Consider the following 14,641-nt stretch of genomic DNA (forward strand, 5'->3'; position numbering starts at 1 on the left):
GGCACTCTGCCTTCTACCCACCCAAGGCATTTTTTATTTGCAGGCAAACATTTGGTGTCAATCCCATCATGTCTGTGTTTGCCTGAGGTAAACATGACCATAACAATATAAGCTTCAAGACATCAGATTAAAAATAAAAGTGTAATCTGTTCCAACCTTTTTTTGCCAATGCCAGCGCAACACAGCCTCATGGTATCTTATTCTGGAAAAGGTGACCTGTAAGGAAATTTGAAAAGTGTTCTTTAGTGACTAAACATAAGATTAAAGTGAAGAAAAGTCTTACATCTATGTCTTACCATGGTATAGAGAGGAATAAACGTTGATGGCATAATGGCATGAAGAAATCTCTCAATATTCTTTTGGAAGATGAACCACCTTGAGTTGACATGTGCTCGCATCTGCAAAAAGGTAAGAGTCTTATAGAATACCTTGAACAAAGTACCTTTATTTCTTTACTATAACTTATTATTGTTCTTCATTCCCATTCATTACAAGGCCAGACACAAAGTAGTCACATAAATTCTTATTTCCTTAGCAGTCATTCCCAGTCCTTTTTAGTAAATGTCAATGGTATAGGACATTACCTTGAAAAGAAAGAATAACCGTACAAAACCTGTTAGAGAATTCTGTTTTGCTCAGGCAGAGGGTTTGTTTAGCTGGATCTGCAGGCAGTCTGTGAGCTCAAATATTTGACTAATTGCTGTTGCTTCCTGGTTGTGTTTATCGCAAGGAGGAATCTGTTTAAAGCTGTGTTTTTCTTGACCTACTTCATATTCAGGACAAATATTGTGTTGTAGCTATATTATTTTTAAAGACACAGGCAAGGTACATCAATGAAGGCTTTTCAGTATCTTATAGAACTTTCTTCACCACCTATGAAAAAATCTGCTCAAGTTGAAGTCCATTTTATTTTTTCTGTCTTCAGGAGAGATGGAAAATAGCTACACTCCTTTCTTTAAATTTATCTTGTAGGAAGAGGGTGTCAAGATGGCAGTGTAGGTGGCTTCTGAACTCACCTCCTCCCACAAACACAAAGTTATAACTATTTTTGGAAAAATTACCCCTAAGAGATAACTGAAAACTGGATTAAAAGAACCCCCACAATAAAGGACAGTCTTGACTGAGGTGGAAGAGGCAGAAATTCCTGTCTGGAGAGAAAAAAGCCACCTTCGCAAGCCATGGAGCTTCACAGCTGCCTGGCCAAGAGCTACCCTAAGGTACCCAGCCTTACCTGGAGGAGTGGGGGACCTGAGCAGGGGAGTGTTGCCACTATAAGCATTCTTCGGACTCAGCACAACTGAGACAAGTCTCATAATAGCTGGCTTTGCTTGGTTTTAACTACAGCAGGGAATACACCCAGAAAAGATATGGGACATAAGCAGAAAAAAGCCAGCTCTTAGAGGGCCTACATATAAATTCACCCATTTTGAAGAGCAACCTAAAATCACCAGAAAGAAAGGCGCACAGTCCTTTGGTGAACAGAGACACACCTGGTAGGCTCTGGGTGCATCTTGGTGAGAGGTGAGACCTCTCCAGGGACTGAGACATTGGTGGCAGCCATTATTGTGACCTAGTACAGGTGTGCTGACTCAGACAGTGACAGATGCCATTGGAAGTCTTCCCCTGGCCTGTTAGCCAAGGGTCTGCCCCATCTGCTAGACCACCAATTTAATTCAGCTCAGCCAAGGCAGGCAGCCCTCCCAAGGGACTGGCCCCACCAAACAGAAAGCCACTGAGCAACTCTTTGGCCTGCATAGACTGGGTGACTGGATCCTCTGCAGGCAGGTGAGTGGGTCCCCCTCTGTGGGGCAGGGTGTGTGTGAGGAGTGGGTGGAGAGTGTGGGACATTGGTGTAGTGTGTGTGGGCCTCTGCAGTGGGGCAACTGGGTCCACTCCAGCAGATCAGGAAGTGTACGTGGGCCAGGACTGTGGTGACAGTGGGTGTGGACCTGTGAGCTGTGGGGCTTATCAGTGGCAGAGGCCTGTGCTTTTCAAACAGCCACATAGGGGATTAGCCTCACCTTCCAAAGCCTGAAATAATTGGGTATGCCTGTCCCAGGGGCCAGCCCCACTCAACTGAAATCCTGAGAGAACTGACAACAGCCTTGCAGGCCAGAGGCCTACAGCAATTTTAAGCCCCTGAACTTAGCAACCAGCCATACTGGGGACCTACTCACTTAACAGAAAAAGTTCAACAGGAATGTGCTACTAGACCTTGCAGCCAACTGTGCAGGGGCTCCCCAAACCTGACAAACTGACTGAAGGGTCCATAGCAGCTGAGCACTATAAACAGCTGGCCAGGGAGGGAAAGCCTAGACTTCCTGGGAACCTGCAGCAAGAGCAACCCTGCCACAACAGAAGGACACATGTAGCCCACAAAGGGGTCACTCCTGGAATGCTTGGAACTGGTGATGAGAAGGAAGCACACTGCTGGGCCTCATAAGGCATCTTTTACATGAGGATATCTATCCAAGATTGGGAGATGTAGCTCACCTACCTATCACATAGATATAAGCACAGAGAAAGAGGCAAAATGAGGAGGCAAAAGAATATGTTCCAAGCAAGGGAACAAGACAAAACCCTAGAAAAAGAACTAAATGAAACAGAAATAAACAAGCTAGCTGGCAAGGAGTTCAAGCAAAAAGTCATAAGGATGCTCACCAATCTTGGGAGATGAATGGATGAACACAGTGAGAATGTCAACAGAGAATTGGAAAATATAAAAAAGAACCAATCAGAAATGAAGAATACAATACTGGAAATGAAACATTCACTAGAGGGACTTGATAGCAGATAGATGATACAGAAGAACGGATCAGTGAACTGGGTAAAAGACTAGAGGAAATCACCCAAGCTGAACAGATAAAAGAAAAAAGAATTTAAAAGAATGAGGACCATCTAAGGGACCTCTGGGACAACATCAAGCACACTAACATCTGTATTATAGATGTCCCAGAAGGAGAAGAGAGAGACAAAGGGGAAGAGATTCTATCTGAAGAAATGATAGCTGAAAACTTTCCTAACCTAAGCAAGGAAACAGACATCCAAGAATAGGAAGCACAGAGAGCACCAAACAAGATAAACCCAAAGAGGCCCACACCAAGACACATTGTAATTAAAATGCCCAAAATTAAAGAGAGAATCCTAAAAGCTACAAGAGAAAGGCAACAAGTAACACACTAGGGAAACCCCATAAGGCTATCAGCTGGCTTCTCAGCAGAAACCTTACAACCTAAAGGAGTAGCATGATATATTTAAAGTTCTGAAATGAAAAAACCTATAGCCAAGAATACTCTACCTAGCAAGGCTACCATTCAGAATGGAAGAGAGAGTTTCCTAGATAAGAAAAAATTAAAGGAGTTTATCACCTAGAAACCAGTTTTACAAGAAATGCTAAAGGGACTTCTTTAAGTGGGAAAAAGACCACAAATAGGAATAAGAAAATTACCAAAAAGAAAGAAAGAAAAGCAATAAAATCACTGGTAAAAGCAAAAATACAGTAAAGGTAGCAGATCCACCACCTATGAAGATACTGTGAAGGTCAAAAGACAAAAGTACTAAAATTACCTATTTCAATGATAAGAGGGTAATGGAAAGACACACACACAAAATAAGAGGTTAGATATGATATCAAAAACATAAAATGTGGGAGGTGAGGAGTAAAAGAGTAGAGCTTTTAGAAAGAGGTCAAACTAAAGAGACCATAAACTCAATATAGATTGCTATATATGTAATTATTATGTATGAACCTCACAGTAATCACAACCCAGAAACCTATAATAAATACACAAAAAATTAAGAGAAAGGAACACGAACATAATATTAAGGAAAGCCATCAAACCACAAGGGAAGAGAGCAAGAGAAGAAGAAAGGAACAGAGGAAACCTACTGAAACACCCAGGAAAAAAGTAACAATATGGCAATAAGTACATATTTATCAATAGCTACTTTAAATGTCAACAGAATACATGCTCCATTCAAAAGGCATAGGGTGGCCAATTGGATAAAAAAACACGACCTATATATATGTTGCATACAAGAGACACACTTTAGACCTAAAGACACTCACAAACTGAAAGTGAAGGGATGGAAAAAGATACTCCATGCAAATGGCAAAGGAAAGAAAGCTGGGATAGCAATACTTATATCAGACAAAATAGACTTTAAAACAAAAACTGTAACAAGAGACAAAGAAGGGCACTACATAATGATAAAGGGAACAATCCAACAAGAGGATATAACACTTGTAGATACCTATGCACCCAAGATAGGAGCATCTAAATATATAAAGCAATTATTAACAGACACAGAAGGGAAACAGTAACACAATAGTAGTAGAGGTCTTTAACACTCCACTTACACCAATGGATAGATCATCCAAACAGAAGATCAATAAGTAAACATTGGCCTTAAATGATGCATTAGAACAGACAGATGGACTTAGTAGATACATATAGAACATTCTATCCAAAAACCACAGAATATACATTCTTTTCAAATGCACGTGGAACATTCTCCAGGATTGATCACATATTAGGCCATAAAACAAGTCTCAATAAATTTAAGAAGATTGAAATAATACCAAGCATCTTTTCTGACCAGAAAAGTATGAAACTAGAAATCAACTACAGGAAGAAAATTAGAAAAGCCACAAATATGTGTAGATTAAACAAAATGCTGCTGAACAACAAGTGCATCAAGGAAGAAATCAAAGTAGAAATAAAAAAATATCCGGAGACAAATGAAAATGAAAGTAGGACATGCAAAATCTATGGGATACAGCAAAAATGGTTCTAAGAGGGATGTTTGTAGCAATTCAGACCTACCTCAACAAACAAGAAAAATCCCAAATAAACAATCTAACAGTGCACCTAAAGGAACTGGAAAAAGAAGAACAAACAAAGCCCAAAATCAGTGGAAGGAAGGAAATAATAAAAATTGGAGCAGAAATAAATGAAATAGAGACTGAAAAAAACAATAGAAAAAAATCAATGAAACCAAGAGCTGGTTCTCTGAAAGATAAATAAAATTGACAAACTTTTAGCTAGACTCACCAAGAAAAAAACAGAAAAGGCTCAAATAAATAAAATCAGAGATGAAAGAAGAGAAATTACAACGGGCACTTCCAAAATACAAAAGATTATAAGAGAAAACTACGAAAAGCTATATGCCAACAAATTGGATAATCTAGAAGGGATAAATTCTTAGAATCATACAACATTCCAAAACTGAATCAAGAAGAAGTAGAGAATTCAAATAGACCAATCACCAGTAAGGAGATCACAGTAATCAAAAACCTCCCAAAAAATAAAAGTGCAGGACCAGATGGCTTCCCTGGTGAATTCTACCAAACATTCAAAGAAGGCTTAATACCTATCCTTTTCAAACTCTTCCAAAAAATTGAAGAGGATGGGAAGCTTCCTAACTCATTCTACAAAGCCAACATTACCCTGATACCAAACCAGAAAAGGACAACACAAAAAAAGGCAATTAGGCCAATATCACTGATGAACATCGATGCAAAAATCCTCAACAAAATACTGGCAAATTGAATACAACAATACATTTAAAAGATCATACACCATGATCAAGTAGGATTTATTCCAGGGATGCAGGGATGGTTAAACATTGGCAAATAAATAAACATGATACACCACATCAACAAAATGAAGACTAAAAATCACATGATCATCTCAATAGATGCAGGGAATGCATTTGACAAGATACAGCATCCATTTATGATAAAAACTCTCAATAAAGTGGATATGAAAGGAAAGTACCTTAACATAATAAAGGCCATATATGACAAACCCACAGCTAATATCATTCTCAATGGAGAAAAGCTGAAAGATATCCCCCTAAGAACAGGAACCAGACAAAGATGCCCACTTTCACCACTCTTATTTAACATAGTATTGGAAGTCTTAGCCAGAGAAATCAGGCAAGAAAACAAAATAAAAGGGATCCAAATGGAAAAAGAAGAAGTGAAACTGTCACTATTTGCAGATGACATGATTTTATACATAAAAAGCCCTAAAGAATCCACTAAAAAATTTTAGGAATAATAAATGAATATGGTAAAGTTGCAGGATACAAAAATCGGTTGTTTTTCTATACACTAACAGCGAAGTAGCAGAAAGAGAAATTAAGAATACAATCCCATTTACAATTGCAACAAAAAGAATAAAATACCTAGGAATAAACGTGACCAAAGAAGTGAAAGATCTGTACGCTGAAAACTATAAAACATCATTGAAAGAAATTGAAGAAGATACGAAGAAATGGAAAGATATTCCATGCTCTTTGATTGGAAGAATTAACATAGTTAGAGTGTCCATACTTCCAAAAGCAATCTATAGATTCAATGCAATCCCTATCAAAGTTCCAACAACATTTTTTCACAGAAATAGAACAAAGAATCCTAAAGTTTATATGGAACAACAAAAGACCCCAAATAGCCAAAGGATTCCTGAGAAAAAAGAACAAAGCTGGAGGTATGACACTCCCTGATTTCAAAATATACTACAAAGCTATAGTAACCAAAATGGCATGGTACTGGCACAAAAACAGACACACAGATCAATGGAAGAGAATCGAGAGCCCAGAAATAAACCCACACATCTATGGACAGCTAATTTTCCACAAGGGAGCCAAGAACATACAATGGAGAAAAGAAAGTCTCTTCGATAAATGGTGTTGGCAAAGCTGGACAGCCACATGCAAAAGAATGAAACTAGACCATTATATTACACCATACACAAAGATTAATTCAAAATGGATTAAAGACTTGAATGTAAGACCTGGAACCATTAAACTTCTAGAAGAAAACATAGGCAGCATGCTCTTCAACATTGGTCTTAACAGCATATTTTCGAGTAGCATGTCTGACCAGGCAAGGGAGACAATAGAAAAAATAAACAAATGGGACTACATCAAACTGAAAATCTTCTTCACAGCAAAGGAAACCATTAACAAAATGAAAAGACAGCCTAACAACTGGGAGAAGATATTTGCAAACCATATATCTGATAAGGGGTTAATATCCAAAATATATAAAGCACTCATACATCTCAACAACAATAAAACTAACAACCCAATTAAAAAATGGGCAAAAGATCTGAACAGATATTTTTCCAAAGAAGATACACAGATGACCAACAGGCAAATGAAAAGATGTTCAGCATCACTAACTTCAGGGAAATGCAAATCACATCTGCAATGAGATATCACCTCACTCTTATCAGAATGGCTATAATTAACAAGACGGGAAACAACAAGTGTTGGAGAGGATGTGGAGAGAAGGGAACCCTCGTACACTGCTGGTGGGAGTACAAGCTGATGGAGCCACTATGGAAAACAGTATGGAGTATCCTCAGAAAATTAAGAATAGATCTACCATATGATCCAGCTGTTCCGCTGCTGGGTATGTATCCAAAGAACATGAAAACGTGAATGCGTAAAGATATATGCACATTATTCACAATAGCCAAGACTTGGAAGCAACCTAGGTGCTCATCAAGGGATGAATGGATAAAGAAGATGTGGTATATGTACACAATGGAATACTACTCAGCCATAAGAAATTATTAACATAGCTGGAACTTGAGGGCGTTATGCTAAGTGAAATAAGTCAGAGGAAGAAAGTCAAATACTGTATGATTTCACTCATAAGTAGAAGATAAAAACAATGACAAACAAACACGTAGAAAGAGAGATTGGATTAGTGGTTACCAGAGGAAAAGTGGGGAGGGAGGAGGGCAAAAGGGATGATTAGACACATATGTGGTGATGGATTTTAATTAGTCTTTGGCTGGTGAACATGATGTAATCTACACAGAAATCAAAATATATAACGATGTACACCTGATGTTTATATAACATTATAAACCCCTGTTACGCAATTAAAAAAGAACTTAAAAAGTTTATCTTGTAAATTTTTTAATTTGAGTATTTAAAAACTGTAACCTTAACCATTTACCGTGAGCTCTTCATGTGACTGGCTCAAAATGGAATTGTGTTTTTCTTCTGAGCATTAATCTTCTGACCATCAATTTCTTTGGTATTACATATTTTTTTCAGTGTTTAAGGCCCCAAAGATAGTCAATGGTGCTCTAAGTCTGCAGCTTATAATGTTAAGAATGGAAAGGTCATTAACGTTTCTTAGATTTCCAAATATGTCAACAAATATCAAAGTTGTATTTTCATTAAAATAGCATATTACCTGCTGTACTAAGTATCTAAGGTTTGAACCTGTGAATTATCAGAGATTGAAACCAGACGTTGTGTCATCTTTGTTTCCTCCTAAATGTCCCTGAAATGTGGATAGAGATGATGTGTGTGCACCATTGTCACCGTCCACATAGTCACAGTCTACCCACGTGTAAGGAATACTGTATGTGGGTGTTCTTTTTGTACCTACTTATGCAGCATGCATGAGATGGGGCTGGAGCAAAGAAAAATTAAAGAACGTTTGTTAGAATATCAGTCAAGGATCTCATGGAATAAGCCAAACTCCTCACTCACCTCTATGTAATTGTACATGGATAGGTCCGAAATTGCATGGTCATCTGGAATTCTAAATCTTGAGAATTCAGGAAGACACATACCTAGGATGTATTATTTAAATTTAAACCAAGTTAAATAACACATCATTTCCAGAACAGTTTATAAAAAGGTGCTGGACTCTACATGGGCCAAATTAAATGGTGTAGTCTCTACCAATGTTCTCTAACCTTTTAAAACTAGGGGTAACCAGGCTGGATGACCAAAAATCTGTGAACACTGAGCAATAACGCATAGGCATTTCCTGTTATGATTAAATAAAACTTATGATCAAGTTAATATTATATGCATTTGTTGATTAGTAAATCAATATTTTCCTTATTTCCAAATGGAAAGCAGTTCCTATAAATCACTGTAAATGATCCCCGGTCCTGCTTATAATTTGTGAGTCTCCTTTTTATCCCCCTTCCCCAGCGCATGCACATTTGTTTCATTGCACCTAAGACATCTTATTAGCTTAAACATCAGCTCCCCCCGTTATTCTGTGAGTTCCCAGAGGCATGCCCCATGTTTTACTCATGTTTGAAATCCTAACCTGGTATATAGTAAATACTGAATAAATATTTGATAAATTAATGACTAATATCACTTTCACATGGCCAAGCAACTGTAGTCATTATGCTGCCATCTCTCAAGTCAGGGAACCTGGCTGCAAGTCTCAACTTCACCACTTCCTGACTACGTGACCCTGGGCAGGTTATTGAACCATTGCTAAGCTTAAATTTCCTCAGTTGTAAAATAGGGACAAAAATAGTAGCTATGCCCCATATTTTTGATGAGGAGCAAGTGAAAAAATACATGAAAAAATAGTATGATACCCAACACATGAAATGATCAGTGATGGTAGTTATTTATGTCATAATTATTATTGTTTTATCTTTGCTCTCTAGTAACCAAAACTAGTATGACAGAATGTTCTGATAATGAACCCTCCATCAGTCTCCATCACCGTTATCACATGCAGGCCAATCACAGAGGGCCAAGAAGGGAGCAGCAAAACGCCTCTGGATCTGAGCATCTGAGTGAGATGACAGGGAAGGAAAGGAAGACAACTGGAAGAAACTTGCCCTGGACCCTGTGACCTCTGCAGATCCAGGCACCGCGGTGTCCAGTGACTTCCTCTAACACCATAGCAAATGTTCAGTGTGAACTTTGCACCAGGCTTTTTTAAAAAAGCTCCACACGAGTCATTGTATTTAATCTTCACAGCCTTCTGAAGTCGGTGTTATTTATCACGCACTTTATAAATGGAAAATAACCCAAAACCTGAGACTTTAAAAAGAGGAAGTGACTTGCTCAAGGTCACACAACTAATAAGTTGGTGAGTCGGGACTGGAGTCTGGGTGTAGGTTTAAAGCCAGTTCTGAGTCTCTCCTTTCCCGGAAGTAGGTTTAACCTCAGAGGCAGCCTCGGGGAGCAGTCACGGTGACCTGGTTCTCAGGCCATTGTTTGCCATTTCTTTTACAGATGAAAATTGAGTACACTTAATTGCATTTAATTTTAGAATTACACATAGATATTTCAAACTTCAATATTTATAAAACTAATATATTGGCAGAATCAATTTTAATCAAAAGGCGAAAAATGGAAGCATCTTTTGATAAGAAGGATGCAACTTTTGATAAGGCAAAGAGCAAAAAAGCACTGGCGCTCCTAAAGGTGTTTCTGAGGGCCTGCCGGATGGGGTGCAGGCAGGGTGATGCCTAGGTTGAAAGGGAGAGAAACAAACATGTCTTGGCCAAACTTTGGTCCTTGGGACTTTCATCTTTGTGTGGATCACTGCGTAGACCTCTGTGTACAAACCTTGAAAGAAACCGGGTTTCCCTCTCTGAGCTCTCCTTGTCTGATATGGGCAACAACAGTGGCACAGGCTGTTCAGTGAGAAATTTATAATCCTGGGCAGGAAACAAGCATCGTGGGTTTGTGGTCACCCAGGATCAGACATAGGCCTACGATTAATCAGCAGCTGCTCCATGTTCATTTGAGAAATTGTACTTACTAAGGTCATTATTGAATTTATCCATTAACTCATCAAATACCAAGCAGTCTTCAAAGCCCTGCAATGTGAAAAAAGGGGGAAAAAAATAAACTGCAAATAATAAAATCTCAGCAACTTTGAGCAGATCTTCTATTGGTGAGTATAATTTATAGGATATTTACCTCAAAGCACACACCAGCCAAGTAGTCACACTGGGCATTGAATTATGATTATAAAAGACTGTGTCCCGGATGATTTTGTCTCTGCCCAATTTCCATATGTATTGATTATAATGATTTGGATTTTGATCAAAATTTTAAATGACCGTTGTAATTTTGATGCGTTCCATTGCTTCTTCAAGAAGCCAGGATAATTATGTTGTTCTCCTATGAACAACATAGTAGAATTATTTTGGAATTATATTTTGGAATTATATTTAAACTGTTCCGGTCTTTAAGATTCACCTTTAGAGCTATCTAATGACTGGATAGAACTCTCATATTAATTTAGTTCCTATAAGCCAAAATTAAAGCAAATTTCCAATATGAAGAAGTCCATACAATGAGTAGGGTACTATTCTAAATGCAGTCGGGGAGAAGGAAATCAGCGCGAGTTTTCCTGCTCTTTAGGAATTCAAACTATAATTTTAAAGACAGTATAAAAATACATAAAAGTTAAAAGGTAAGATATTTTTCACATCAATTATAGAGATTACACCTGAAAAAAATAAATTTATTTGTCAATTATATATGACTGTTCATACTAGAGAAATTTAGAGAGGAGAGATACCATATAGGGCTGAGATAATAGCACTTTTAAATCCTTATTTAATGAATTCATTTAGTCCCCGAGAATCTCTATGAGGTAAGCACTGTTAAAATCCAAGTTTTGTAGGTAAGGAAGTAAAGACGAGTTAAATTAGTTGTGCGAGAAAATATTTTAACAAATCCTGTACCAGGGTTTAAACCTGGGCCTTCCCACGTCAGAGGCCAGGCACTCCCCGGCCATGCTAAAACTGATGTGTCCTTATGTTTTCACAAAACAAAATGTTTACCACTGCTTTGTAGAAAATGTAATTGATCAGATTCACAAGCTATTTATACTTGGAATATATCCCAATCACCAAAACAACAGGTGACTAATGACCATAAAGCTATCAGTTAGCAAACAAATGCACATGAAATAATTGCCTGTCTAGACAATTATTTTAGGACCCCTTGAAATTAATGTTTAATGTTTGAACACTATTTCTTTTCTGAAGTATTTTTCTAACTAACATGGTAAAATTTCCATGAAAGCGGTAGGATTCGATGTCTAATCTGTTTTCATAGATTAAGTTAGCCCTGTCAATTGTGTTTTCCTTTCCTCTGTGAAAGAAAAACGGAGGAAAAAAACAGATAATTTGGGATCTTTTTCTTTCTTTGATACTAATATATACACTCATGCATAAACTCTAGAAAAAATCTATTTAGAAAATTGTCTGGAATTGCCGATAGCCTAGTTTTCAAATTTCAAGCTATCGTTACATTTTCTAACTGAACAGAATACTATCTTATGCTTTCTACTTTTTTCTACATTAAATTACTAGATCAAGTAATCTAAGACTTGACCATAGTTAGTGATCCATTTAGTTCAACAGTTGGTATGATTGTTAAATTGATCGTTTTCTCAGAGATTATGTGGGGATAGTTTTAGACATGTTTTTTATTTAAGACTTTTTAGTTGAGACTGACCCAGAAGAAGTTCAGGGCCTTAGCTGAACAAGAACTTACCGCATTCATTCCTTGCCCGAAGAAGGGCACGATGGCGTGGGCCGCATCTCCCAGCAGCACACAGTGTGATTTAAAGTGGAAAGAAGAGCACTTGACAGATATCATGGGCTGGGCGGGCAGCAGAAAGAAATCTTGTGTCAGGGCTCGCCTTCAGAAGAAAATAATCAGAATGGGAAGACATTAAATTGGGTATTAAGTACTGCACAATTCTTTCAGATTTGCTGACTTTATTACCATAGAATCTTATTGACAAACACACCAGAATGCCAGGAAGAAAACAGGAAAGGGAGAAACTGAAGATCTTCCAGCCCCCCAAGTCCATGTTCTAAATACCTTCTTGGTTTACAACAATGCTAATCACATCCAAAAAAGAACAAGTTTGCCTACCTTTGAATAACTTGAACTACATCTGTGCTATATGTCATGAAAATTCCATTATCACGGGCATGGGTCATGCAACTTTCAAATACATTGGTGTGTTTTGGGTTTTCATGGAAAAATCGAGGTGCTATTGTGCCTTTGATTACACCAGAACAAATCACAATTAAAATGAATGTGAATTTCTATGTATTTGGAAATGGATAATCGTGTTCAAGCTAGTGTTTGTCAGGCATCTATGGAGGTTTTACGGAAACTATAAGTAGAGAAACAGTATCTACACTCAAGGATATTAAATCTTCCTGGAGAGGCAAGAAATAGCCACAGAACAAGTTTTTAAAGTACGTAAGGGCTACATTTTGGTGTGCAGAGATTTCCCTTCCAGGTGGCGGAGGGAGAGATCAGTGCAGACAATGGAATTAGTCTGCAGGAAAGGATGAGAACCGACAATTTTTCAAAGAACGGCAATGGGCTGGCAGTGGGCCCTCCCTTTTACATAATGAGCTCATTTAGTTTTCACAACTGCCCTAAAAGGGAGGTATCATGATGCCCATTTTAAAGATGAAAAATCTGAGACTTAAGGAAGTAAGGGGCAGAAGCAACAGTAAAATTTTCTTTTTTCTGCAGCATTGTGCTGCCTCTGTAAAGACGTTGTTGGAGGTAGAAAGTGAAGTGGATTCCAGAAGGAAAGGACAGTGGGAGCAGAGGCACTGAATGAGACCACAGGACAAGCCCCATACGGAGGGTGGTGCTGACATGGCCAGAGGAGCCGTGGGTCATAAACCAGACACCTAATACAATTAGCTATCAGTCTGGGGGAACTTTACATGTGCCAGACCCTGTGCTGAATGATTTATAGGCACAATCCCCTTTAGTCCTCACAACAACCCTTTGGGGCAGGAACTATTATTTATTGCCATTTTACTATGAGCAATCTGAGCTGTAGGAAAGCTGACACAGCTAGGAAGTGGCGGACCTGAGACTTGAGGCTGCCGGCTGTATGTGCTGTGCCAGGGGTTTGTGTATCCACCAGCAGGAGGAAGCAGAGCCAGGCTCTGTGGCACACCAAGCCCCGAGGGGCCCGAGAGCCTGCACTGAATACCTATAGGCCTGGAGACATGGGTGACTTGTCTTCCTAGGGAAACTGGCCATGGCCTGGGGATTTCCACAGTTCCTGGTCACAGCACATCTGCTTAGACTTTTGCTAATATAGGCTTCCTCTGCAGGTCACTGCAAGATCTGTCACGTTTACCGGAAACTGAAATAAGGTGCATACCCTTTATTTGAATTTTGAATAGCTCAAACCAGTGAAGCAAAAGGCACAAGTGCACATCTTGAAACTTACTCTCCAATTAGAGGGATGGAATCCGGAAAGTACTTCTGGAAGAAATCCAGCACATCACTACTAGTTAGGAGCTTTTCGAACTCTTCAAAGGGCATGAATAAAGTGCACGTGAAAGATTTGTTCTATGGGAGGAAGAAGGACAGCGTGAGAGAGTGGGGGTCAGGCATGGCGGCACTAAGATGGATCCCGGGCTTGCAGTGTTCCTTCTGTGAGGCCAAGGGGCCTCTGGGAGGAAGGTCCAAGCAGACAGGAAAGGCACCCTCACTTTCTTCCCTCTCTCCCAAAGAAAAGTTCTGCCAAGTCCCAGGGGCGCTCCCTGGGCACTCCCTGGTACACCGTCACCTTCAGCCACACTACACTCCTCAGATTTCTAATAGGTTGGCTGGATTGAATTTCTCCTCTCTTTTATTCTCTATTGTTCCTTTTAAGATGGTATTTAGAGGCATTGGACCTCAGGACTGCTAGCAAGAGAAAGAAAAAGACCAACTGGCAAAACAGATAGCTGTATTTATACAGCAAAAGAGTCTCTAGGGTCTCACAAGAGAACAGCCGTGCTGTTTTGTGATGATGTATGTGCCAATGTCCCTTAGACCTCAAAGACTGGAA

The 14,641-nt window shown here is 38.9% G+C and overlaps 1 protein-coding gene and 1 long non-coding RNA gene across 4 annotated transcripts in view; one reads left to right on the plus strand and one right to left on the minus strand.

Annotated features, from left to right (window-relative positions):
- Positions 1-14,641, minus strand: part of KMO (kynurenine 3-monooxygenase) — a 53,743-nt gene that overhangs the window by 4,551 nt on the left and 34,551 nt on the right. For all 3 annotated transcript variants that reach the window (XM_005607944.4, XM_023632624.2, XM_070255779.1), the window contains exons 9-14: positions 14,036-14,157; positions 12,313-12,460; positions 10,562-10,619; positions 8,524-8,606; positions 297-398; positions 157-216 (exon numbers count right to left, since the gene is read on the minus strand). In XM_005607944.4, coding sequence (XP_005608001.1) covers positions 157-216; positions 297-398; positions 8,524-8,606; positions 10,562-10,619; positions 12,313-12,460; positions 14,036-14,157 — 573 coding nt within the window. The remainder of the gene's footprint in view (positions 1-156; positions 217-296; positions 399-8,523; positions 8,607-10,561; positions 10,620-12,312; positions 12,461-14,035; positions 14,158-14,641) is intronic.
- LOC111771326 (uncharacterized) lies at positions 1,626-10,681 on the plus strand. The gene is made up of 2 exons (XR_002805093.2): positions 1,626-1,785; positions 9,453-10,681. It is a non-coding gene; the product is annotated as an uncharacterized lncRNA (long non-coding RNA).

Source organism: Equus caballus, chromosome 30, assembly GCF_041296265.1.
Source record: "Equus caballus isolate H_3958 breed thoroughbred chromosome 30, TB-T2T, whole genome shotgun sequence".
NCBI lineage: Eukaryota > Metazoa > Chordata > Mammalia > Perissodactyla > Equidae > Equus > Equus caballus.